Source organism: Hydra vulgaris, chromosome 02 (genome assembly GCF_038396675.1).
Source record: "Hydra vulgaris chromosome 02, alternate assembly HydraT2T_AEP".
NCBI classification, from domain to species: Eukaryota; Metazoa; Cnidaria; class Hydrozoa; order Anthoathecata; family Hydridae; genus Hydra; species Hydra vulgaris.
The window spans coordinates 41,574,027-41,586,502 of NC_088921.1; the positions used below are offsets into that span (position 1 = coordinate 41,574,027).

At 26.1% G+C, this 12,476-nt stretch overlaps 1 protein-coding gene across 2 annotated transcripts in view; it reads right to left on the minus strand.

Moving 5' to 3' along the window:
• LOC100197762 (WD repeat-containing protein 5) overlaps nt 1-12,476 on the minus strand; it is a 30,080-nt gene that overhangs the window by 16,894 nt on the left and 710 nt on the right. Inside the window, exons 1-3 of one of the 2 annotated variants that reach the window (XM_065790955.1) lie at nt 11,766-11,789; nt 10,000-10,096; nt 3,512-3,608 (exon numbers count right to left, since the gene is read on the minus strand). In XM_065790955.1, coding sequence (XP_065647027.1) covers nt 3,512-3,608; nt 10,000-10,083 — 181 coding nt within the window. In that variant the 5' untranslated portion in view covers nt 10,084-10,096; nt 11,766-11,789. Of the gene's footprint in view, nt 1-3,511; nt 3,609-9,999; nt 10,097-11,765; nt 11,790-12,476 lie in introns of those variants that run through there. The other variant, XM_065790954.1, reaches the window with a different exon arrangement.

The following is a 12,476-nucleotide window of genomic DNA, read 5'->3' on the forward strand; positions in this document are numbered from 1 at the left end:
TGCCAAAAGTATAGAACCTGATCTGTCACAAGGCCTGCACTTTCTTTTACATTGTTGTTATTTTTGAAGAAAAAATAAGATTTTAAAACTTGCCTTTTAGATGGCAACTTGTGCTTGATCACACATGTAGCTTGACCAATACACCATAGTTCATTTTGACTTGTCTCAATTTACAATAAATCAATTTTGAAAATATCTCTCTAATAATGTGTTTTAAAAATGTATTTTGTATTTAGAGGATAATGCAATAGTTTTAGCAGTAGTGCAATACTGATGCAGTAACTTAACTGGATGATGAAATATTACAATGGGTGTTTTAAATGCCAGCCAACTTATTTTATTTTTACTTTTTAATTTTCTAAAAAAAACAATGTGTATTATGCATGACTCATTAGATTAACAAATAATAAAATATTGATAGCATTGTCAACTTAATTAGTAAAATAGAAAAGATAAATGATAAAATATGAAAAATGTGGGTTCGAGCAGCTTTGTAAAAATAAAATATTGGATTGAGCAACCCTTAAACTTTAACAAATTGTGTCAAAAGTTTCCCAGTATCATTTTTTCATTAAATGGAACCAAAAAAAAGGTTGAGAGCATAAAAAAAAAAAAAAAATTATTTTTCAATAAATTTATTTATCACCCTAATATATATATATATATATATATATATATATATATATATTATATATATATATATATATATATATATATATATATATATATATATATATATATATATATATATATATGTAATATATATATATGTAATATATATATGTAATATATATATATATATATAATATATATACAGTATTATGGATAGTTCTTTCTTTGAAAAAAGGTGGTTTTTATTAACTTGTATTAAATTAGAATAAAATTATGATCTCCTTAACTTTGAAAAAAATCCTAAAATTGCTAAAATATGCCAAAATGAAACTAACTGTAGCATTTTTCTATTCATCCACAAGTCTTTACAGATAAGTTTTCTGATTAACTACTACTGTCTCTACTAAATGGGCAAAATATAGGCAGCTTGTTGCAGTTTAGAATTCAAATATATCTAAAATCAAAATGTCCACTCGCCTAAAAAGTCCAATTTTTAGCCATTTTGAGATGGTTGTAAATTTTTCTAACACTTTGTTTTGATCTAAGATTAACAGCATTTAAGATCATTAGACCCAACTATTTGAAAATGCAAACATTATAAACTTGTCCAATTCAAACCAAAAATGCCAGCATTTTTAAATAATCCTATTTTTCAATCATCAACAGTTGAATTTTTACTAGTGCCCCTCTAATCTTCTGGCCTATATGAAGGGTGCAACTAATTATAAGTCATTTCTATATTAAAAAAAAGGTGTGGTTGGTTGTCCTCTCTTTGATTTGGTCTTTATAATAGATAGGGGCACAAATAAAGGGGGCAGTAACTTTTTAGAGACCTCCATTATGGTTCAAATGAAGGTCTCTAAATTAATTTAGATATTTAGATACTTAACATCTAAATTAATTTTAAAATGAAAGATTTATTTCTTTAAATTCTATTTTATTATAGGTGATCAGTGGTCTGTATGTGGTCCAGACCCCAACTGTTCACCCCCTAAGGTGAAGCTGAGGATGAGGGGGAGGGATTTAGGGTGACACCAATTAAAGGGGTAGGGGGGCAACCAACTTACAAAGATACAAGCATTCATGTTCTAACATGAAACACATGATTCATTTTCTAATGAACATACAACTAAGGCTATTAGATCTTTATTGCATTTTTTCATTCCTTTACCATAACATTTAAATTTTAATAGAGACTAACCTTGACTATGTGTGCCATATTTGATTGGTGCCACCTCACCTTAGGGGGTTAAGGGGTGGGGTTTCTTAAAAAATATATATATTTAGAAAAAATCTTGTTTTAAGTAACATTTGTAATTTTTATAGTAGTATTTTACAAAATGATTGTTTTATTTGTATTAAGCATTCAATTTAAATAGTTGCACGAGTGTTATTAACATTATTGTTAACTAATTAACAGTAGCAATTTTTAAAATGATTTTAATGAGCAGAGATGTGAAATGTGCAACAATTTTACAATGTCATTAACTTAAAAGATTGAAGTTCTTATTTTGTCATTATTTGCAATTGTTGTACGTAACTAAAAAATGTAATTTCAATGTGGTTTCGTGTAATTAAAAATATAATTTTCTTTGATTATTAGTAAAAAAAAAAACTTTTTTTTCCTTCCAAGTCAATCTTTTCATTTATTTTTGTTGTAGCTTTTCTTGCCATTTGCGAAATAATTGCAATGAATAAATTTATTTTTAATGATGAATAAATATATATTTTTAAAAAGTTTAAAATTATAAACTTTTTATTTTACTAATAATCAAAGAAAATTACATTCTTAATTACACGAAACTACATTGAAATTACATTTTTACACAATTACACGAAATTATATTTTTAGTAAAAACTTTATTTTATTTAATGAAAGGGGTTGTCCACTAATTACATCATGCAATTTTTGACCATTTTAGACCCCTATCTTCATCACAACACTTTAGTAACAAGTTCCATATGATTCATCACAAAGCCACTATCCCCCCTCCCTCCTAATGTGTGACGTTATTTATGAACAACCTCTTAGTATATATATAAGACTTCTTTTAGTACTAAGTATTCAGTTTAAATTTTTTTCAAAAATTGTTTCGATATTTAAAAAAAAAATCAAAATTAAGTTACAATTTTTTTATCAGAAAAGGTTTGCAATGAAAACATAGAATTAAGGTCAAAAAAAAATCACCCAACTCAGACACTTTTAGGTCAGCAATTTTGGTCATTGAGGAGTGATATATATACACACATACATTTATACACACATGATAAAATGACAAAGATAATATCAACTTATTAAAGCAATAATACATAAGACAATAGCAGAGAAGTACTTTAATACACGGATCAAAAGGGTTTAGGTTAGGGCTGGCAGCATATACTAAGACAAATAGATTAGATAACTCAGAAAAGAAACAAAGTAAAAAATCCAACCTTTTAAATAAAAGGTAATTAAACTAATTTTTGTTGTGAACAATAATTTTACTTTATAGTTTATTATAAAAATTTTTTAAATAATGAATTTTTTATTATATTAAATTAATGAAAATGTTCTATATTTTAGTATGGGTGTCACAAATAATAAAAATGTCTAAAAACTGTAATTTCTGTTGCAATTTTTAAAACTTTTTCTAAAAAAAAATTTTTTTTTAAATCTGTATTGCTAGATATAGACCATTTGACCCTTAATGGTCAATATCCATTGGTCATGGTTTGAAAAATACTTTAAAAAAAGTATTTTTCAAACCATGACCAATTAAAAAAGTAAAAATACTTTTTTACTTTTTTTTTGTTATTCTTCTTAACAATAATTATATTGACTATAATCAATTGAATTTTATATTATATGGTTTTACATATTCACTTGAAAATAAATTTTATTTTATTTTTAAAGACTTACAAGCTGTAGCCAACCATTCTCCATTTGGACTAAACTTTACAGAAGATATTGCTTTTGTGTGACCAGTCAATGTGTACTTTATAGTATAGTTTGGTTTCTAAATTAAAAAAATTAAAATGATAAGCAAAAAGCATTTTAAAAATCAAAATAAGTTTTTTAAAAACTTTCTACAAAACTTTATTTGAAGATAATAAAATGTATGAAAAATATATTTATGAATACATATTTATGTATATAAAATTCAAAAAAATTAAGTAATTAAACTAATGCAAAAACTTCAAAAACTTTATTTTAATCTAAGGAACTTGAAGATTTTTAATTTAATTTTTTTTATTTTTTTCCTACTAATGTAATGTAATAATTTCCACTCTCTAATCAAATCTTTACCGGTACTTATTGTTTTACCACTCTTTTGCAAATACCCTTTGCCAATTTCCCAAAATTTCTCAATGGGATAGAACTGTGGGGAGTTTGGTAGATTCAAGATTTTTGGTATGAATTTGATCTCCCATAATTTGTACCACTCTACATTCTTCTTAGAATAATAACAAGAAGCAAGATCAGGCCAGAACCAACAAGGGACATTGTGACTTCAATAAAATGGCTAGTCTAGCATGCAAGCATTCCTTGATGCAACTTCCATGTTTAAAGTACTCTCGAGTCCTTAATAAAAGGGAGAGGGGGGGGGGGTTAATAAAGAGGCTGGGAATTTTTTTATGTTACAATATAAGTATTTTTTATAAAAAACTTAAGTTTATAAATAAAAACTAATATTTTTTAAAAACCACGCTTAAAACTACTTAATTCTAGCATGGCTTGCGATAAATGGGCATTTTCTAACAGCTGTTTTATCATAATAATTTTAATAGGATTTAATATGCTGATATAAGTTTTATAATTTCGTGAGAAATAAACCAAAAGCTCATTTTCGACAAATCAAGATTTACTAGTTGGGCGATTTTTAAAGTCTTTTTACACTGAAAGTTTTTGTTTTTATTAGTGATTGAAAGAATTATTTTCTAATTTTTAAGGCCAATTTTCAATGATTTTTTTTTAGTTTTGAGGTATAAAGTTTTTGTTGATAACAAGTAAAAATTAATAAACAGGGGTGGGGGAGTCGGACGGGGTCTTAATAAACATCCTCCCCTCTCTTTTATTATGGACTCAAGAGTAATGATGCAGATGGATTTTGTAGATAGATGTGCAGAATTTATATTTTCGTTTTTCTAAGCGTTTCAATGACATTTTAACTAAAAGAAATATTTTGACTCGTTTGTTGATGTTTTTAATTAATACTATCATTACTTAATGTATTTAAGCAACAAAAAAAAATTTAATTTGTAAGTGATAAGTTTTAAAACAAAATTCATTGTTTTGAATTCAACAATCGCATGCTTTATAACCTAAAATAATGATAAGAATAACTAACTCAATAAAACTGTGTAACTTAATGTATCTTGTTTTTTTTTTTTACTATATCTACATATATAATATCTATTTGTTGTTGATTATATATACACTTATATTTTATTAGTAAATTTGATACAATTATTATTTTTTAAATGCTTATCAAAATTATTTAATAGAGCAGCTTATTTATATTATAGAAAGTGACCAGGGTTGAAATTTGCCTAGGTCTGAATTTTATTAAAAAAATAGCAGGGGCCGGGTTTTTGACTGGGGGTACATAAACATTGTTGCATCCTAAATTATATATTTTTTATTAAAAATTTATGTTATATACATATTCTTGTATATTTTTATATAAAAATTATCATGATCAATATGATTATCATAAGCATCACCACGATCATGATCATTTTCAAGCTTTAGCCTTCCCCTTTTGTGTTGATTCTCTAATATAAACAATCTTGAACATCTTCTTTCTTTAAATAAAGTTCATTCATATCATGCGTAATCCACTCTCTTCATGTTAACTTACTTTTAATCTCTGCTACTGGCTCTCACTACATGCTGATAACCAAACCACTTTAATCTATTCTGACAAACATTGTTTAATAGATTGTTTTTTCTAATCTGTCTAATATTCTAATATCTGTCTAAGATTATGGCTTCTTTTCTAGTCTTATTAGAAAAATTTAAATTTTTTTTACAAACTACATCAAGTAAAAAAGACAAAGTTTGATTTTGCTTACAAAATGAATTAAAATGCAAATGTTTTTAATTAGATTGGACTGATTCAAATTTTAAATAAAAAATTTCAGTTGCTTATAAAAATGCCATTATGAAAAAATAAATTGACAATATTCTATTTTAAATCATTTTTTTAGTCTATGTTATAGCTTCATATTAAAGTTTATAATATTGAACATTATTAAAAATACATTTGAAAAAAGTAAAACAATCTTTTTGAATGTTATAACTGCTATTTTTTTCTTTTGCTCAAACTCATATACATATAATATAAATTTAATACGCACTAAATTATTTGGTAATAATTTTTATATAATGCGATGAGTTATATACTTTATATATTAGTTATAATGAATTGTATAAATTTGTCTCAATTTGAGCAAAATAAAAAAATATAATTTAAATGTTCTGCTAAAAAAAATTGTTTTTATTATACAAACACAATGTGGAACCTTCAACCATTGTAATAATTGTTGTATCTTTCTGCATTCTATCACAGCAAGAAAGTATATATTTTAAATAAACAGTAAAAACTTTTATAGCTCTTTGCTTGTCAAGTTGTTTGTTAAGTTTTTTATCAAATAAGTAGAGATTTTAATAAATAAATGGATGAATATTTAAATGAAATTTTCATTACACAATAAACAATGCTTGTAAGGTATATATTCTTTTAACTTTAACATTACAAGTATATGTTTGTAACAAGTAAAAAATTTTGTATTAAATAAGAGCTTTTTTTATGAATAAACAGATAGCTCATGCAAAAACTAAAAACTCTTATAAAAAGCTGTTTAGAGGAGCAGCTTGCATGGCTCGCCATTTTTATTTCAAAGCTGATAGTAAAAAAAAAGTCCATAAAATATATAATGAGATCAAGGAAAAGCAAGATTTGGAGGTTCAAGTATAGACTTTGATTCAAAAGTATACCTGAATGGTCTTGAAATAAAAAGGTTCTTTAATGTCATTTTGGGCCCATCAAACAACCAAGCAATCTGTTCCTTCCTATGCCAGTTCTTCCTTTTTAGAGTTCCGGCTTTTTCAGATCAATTTATTGAGCCAATAGATGTCGTTAATACCACGTCAGATGCCTCTCGACACGACATCCTGAGCACAGTTCAAATTGTGACGAAGAAGGCCAAGACTCATGCTCAAGACACAATCAAAGCAGAGATCGTTGTTTTGAATCTAGAAATAGTTGCTATGAAGAGCAGAAAAAGAAGTGGCTTATGGACCAATGCTAAAGGAGAAACCATTAAAAAGAAGGCCAATGTCCAGGAGCTTACGAGTAATTTAAACAAATTGATTGGCAATATGAAGTCAAAACAAAAATCAAGGGCTGAAAAGAAAACTGTCATGAATCAGGTAATATTTATTGCATCATATAATAATAAGTTACAATAATAATATTGTAGAAAATGAACATTAACTTATTTGTATAGTTCTTTCAGTACTGTAGGTGTTCGCTAACCACTCGGAAGTGAAAAAAGCTCTTAAAGTAAATGATGGAATCGGTCGCCCTACTATTGAGGTAGAATAATCTGAGATATTGCATGTCATTGTTCAACTTGCTGAACATGGATCTGCTCCCCACGAGAAAAGACAATCTGAAATGTATCATGATTGGGTTACTACTGCAAAGCACAAACTCATCTCGTCCGTCTACGCAGGTGTTACAATCAAACCAGATGGGCTTGGAAAATCTGACGCAGTTTCCTATTCTGGTCCCACTTATGTTGCTATTCAATCTGGAAAGCATTCATCATCAACAGCGTATGCTCACGGATTGGACTTTGAACAACTTTTGCCAGAGTTTGATTCTATCAAAAAAGATCCTTTGACCAAGTTGGTCAAGCCAGTGGTTGTCTTCAGTGTTGATGACGGACCAGATGAAAATCCACAATACACTAAACTGGTATAGCCTTCTTTTTCAAATCGAAATTGGTATAGCCTTCTTTTTCAAATTTTTTATTGCGATCTATCAATACAGTTATGTTTCTTTTAATTTAAATATCCATTTTGTTTACAGCAATTCATCATTTCCTCACAAATGATTTGGATGCCTTTTTTATCATGACAAATGCACCAGGACGGAGTGCTTTCAATCAAGCCGAGAGTGGCTCCACTGAGTAAAGAGTTGGTAGGATTGACCCTACCTTATGATCATTATGGACCTCATCTAGACTCTAAAGGTATTCAAATTCATTTTTAATATCAACTGTTTATCAAAATACAATATATATACAAGGCTTAAGGAGTTAATATCTGTATTGCGACTATATTTTATTTAAGGCCGGACAGTGGATCTTCTTCTGGAGAAACAGAATTTTGAATTTGCTGGAAAGAGCTGTGCCTCGTTTTTTTCAGGTCTGATTATTGACCAGTTTTCAATGGTGGCCGAGTATATCAATCCAGACAAAAAGACGGAGCTTGATGACCATCATCTCTTGTCAAAGGATCAGGACTGGTTTGCCTCTCATGTGCGCACCAGTCAATATTTCACGCAAATTGTGAAATGTGAAAATCCCGGATGTTGCGCTTTAAAAAGGAGCCTTTACTTCCAAGTTATTTCTGGTCGATTTCTGTCTCCACCTATTCCAATCAGCCAGTCAGAAGATGGCTTGAAAGCTGTATCCATTTCAGATGTTGCCAGCAAGAATCGTTTTCCTTCTGTACTTTTTCTTATCGCTTCCAATATTCAGAGCACCATTTCTCGACCATTAAAATCATTCAAACCTCCTCCTTACGATCTATTTTGTCCCTCTGTAAAATCAAGTTTGTCTCTGCTTATAGAAAAAAAGATCAATCAGTGACAAAGGAGGAGGGGGGGGGGGAGAGAAAGGGTCAAAAAATGTCTAATAAATGGTGACGTCCTTTATGGGCAGCCCCTTGATAAGAAGTGTTACAAATGGATTTTAAATAGGAAATGGGAATTTGCTAACGCATTCAGTAGTTTTACGTTAAGCAAAAGCTTTTTTATTTAAGAATATTTAAATTTTCTTTTAATTATCGTTTATGTGACGTTTATTGATAAAATATAAAGTTGTAAAAAAAGCATTTTAATCACAACTGTGAATATTTTATTTAAAGAAACTGAACATTTTATATTATTTTTTTTTATAAAAAGACTTTGAATTAAATATGGTTTTAAAAATTTAAAAATTTTTAAAGGAATATAAAATAGTAAAATGTAGTATGCAAAATTTAGTTTCAAAGGAATGTAAAATAGTTTTGCATTATTTATTAAAACAAATTTTTCTTATCACCTGCTAATCAACTCATTACGTAAATTTCTTCATCATAGATTATAATATGTCAAACCAAATTACAATTTTTTTTTAAGAGAATTTTTAACAAATGTATTTAACATTTTTTGTTTCTTATTAATTCTTATAAATCCAAGTTTGAACCCCACCACGCCCCTAGAAGTACCACGCTCAACTTGTTTCTGAGCACAGCTACCTTGTTTGTCAAGGTTCATGTTGAGATAGGGTTGTAACCCTATCTCAACTTTATAATAAGGAATAAATAAATTATAAGTAAACTTTTTATTATTATAAGGAATAAATAAATTATAAGGAAGCATTTTATTATTAAAAGAATAAATAAATTATAAGGTAACTTTTTATTATTATAAGGAATAAATAAATTATAAATAAATAAATGTAAATATAAAAGCTGTGGTAAAGTTACATTTATTAGCATTAAGCGTTTTCGTTATGGAATAAAACCTTATAACAAGGCCTGATATATATATCAACCTTTGGAATCAGGAAAAATAAGGTCGGCAATAAATTGCTGACCTCAAACTGTTAGAGGTTGGCATCAGGCCAGCAAAAAAAGCAACAACAACAACAACAAAAAAACAGTTTTAAGTCAACATTAAAAAGACTAATTTTTTCCTATATTTTATTTTTTTTAAGAGGAAAATGAAAATATAAATTGCTATCTGTGTGTAAATATATTTGTATAACTTTAATGTAACAAGTATATATTGTATAGTTTTTATCCTTTGTTTTTATATTATTCATTTTTTCTAAAATTTAAATAAAACATTTGTTTTGCTGTTCTTTTTTAGATTATTTAATTTAAAAATTGAGGTAGTGAAAGCATTTGCAGAAGCAAAATTTTTGCAACTGGCACCATTAGTTGCATTTTTTTTTGATACTTGGAATTAGACATATAAAGAGTGTGAAAAAATAATTTTTTTAAATTTTGATTTAACTTCCATCCAATCCAAACAAAAATTAGTTCCTATTTATTAGATAATATTATTTATTATATATATAAATTAGACCTTTTAGGTTTTTACCATATTATAATACAATAAACTAAACCTTTATATCTTTGGCATGTTGTGTAGATGAAACAGTTGATTGACGCTCTGTTTTAATTTGACTACCAGCTTCTTGTAATGACATTTAATAAATTTATCTAAAATATAACATTGATCAAATTATATCTAAATTATATATATATATATATATATATATATATATATATATATATATATATATATATATATATATACATATATATATATATATATATATATATATATATATATATATATATATATATATATATATATATATATATATATATATATATATATACACACTCTTAGTCGGTGTTTAGGGGGACACGTTTTTTTGTTCCCGTAATGTGTTTTTTTTCTACTATTTTTATCATATAGATCAGGAAGCTCCCTGATGAAGGTACTGATGGTGAAACAACTTGTTGAAGAAAATTTGATAAGTGTTTTTAGTAATTTATATATATATATATATATATATATATAAATAAAAATTAATAATATAAAATATATAATTATATAAGCATTAAACTTCAAATGGAGAAGACTGATATATATATATATATATATATATATATATTTATTTACATATATATATATATATATATATATATATATATATATATATATATATACATATATATATACATATATATATATATATATTTACATATTTATATATATATATATATATATATATATATACATATATATATACATATATATATATATATATATATATATATATATATATATATATATATATATATATATATATATATATATATATAATATATATATATATATATATATCAGGCCTTGTTACGAAATTTTGCTGCGTAGCGAAAACGCGTAGCGCATTTCTAAGTAACTCAACTCAGCAAATATATTTTGCATCGTTAGAAGTTATATTGCGTCACTAGCGTCTTTTCAAGTACCGCATTGTAATTAAAGTTATTTTATTAACGCGTTAAAAATCATACAAACAGTTTGTTTTTTTCTCACTATAACAAAAGTTACAAATAAAATCTAAGTTCTTATTAAAAAAAATCATTTTTATTATTTTTTTCAAATATGAACTAAATTTTATTTTGAAAAAAATATTTTTTTCATGAAACGTAAAATATTTGTTTATTTTCTTATGATTTTATATTTGGTTTTTGGTTATTATTAACTGTTAATACATTTTTTCTTATTTAATTTGTGAACTCTTTTTAATAATGTTTTTAAACAATAAAGTTTTTTTTTGTTATTTATCAGTTACCGATAACATATTCGACATATAAAAGGAATTTGTATATTTAATTCCTTAAGATAAAACTTAAAACACTTTTTTTTTTAACTAATTTTTAATAACAAAAAAAAAATTATGAAACAAACTGTTTCTTTAACAAAAAAATCTATTATTTTACAATTGCGGTTAAATTTACTTACGACTTTATTTCTTCGGAATAAACGTCACGTTAACGGTAATCAAAAGATAATTTAAATATTCTAAAAGATATAAGTTTTTGCGTAGCGCAAAACTGCTGAACGCGTAGGCAAATCGCCTTTTCGCAAGCAAAATGGGAGCTGCGTAGCGCTTCTTAACAAGGCCTGATATATATGGCCCACCACTTGTTTGAGCATTTTAACATAACACAACAAATATTTTAAATCGCTTTAAATCAGTTTTCATGTATTATATACATATAACTCGACAAGAAACTCTATTATCCCTGGTTACAGTTCTAAATATTCTACTATAGTGTCATCAGAAACTTGACTCGAAAATTCACAAAACAATACCAATGAATTTTCCCATTGAACCAATAATACCACCAAACCACTTGTCATTTTTACCAATGAACTCTCCTGTGACAATTGATCCAACAACAACAACCAAACCCTCTACAACAACTGAACAACCTGTGACAAGATCAACAAGAACAAGAAATACACCAGTAAGGTAAAAGACTATATTTTGTAAAAAAAAAAGACTTGTATAATGCGCTATATTTATGTAAGTATCATTAATTACGTCTTGATTTTAAAGTATAACACTTAGTTTGTATATGTATGTATATATATATATATATATATATATATATATATATATATATATATATATATATATATATATATATATAAATATATATATATATATATATTGCATATAACAATGATTAGACATTTTTAACTACATTTTTTGTCATTAAAAACCAATATTTAATAAATAGAATGAGGTAATGAGGTATGGACCTGAAATTTGGTAGTTAGACAATCTTTTATATAAGAAATTTAAATACTAAATTGTGGGATTCAGCCCTTAGGGAAATAATATACAGATCTACATTCAAACAAAAGGATTAAACATACAACATGTTATAAAACTAAAAGCTTTAAAATTATTGTTAACAGAGAATAAAGATCAATTAGTTAATAAAGCAATCATTTATGCAATAGAAATTTGTGATAATCTGTGCATATGGATCATCGATGTACGAAAAAAAAAATTAG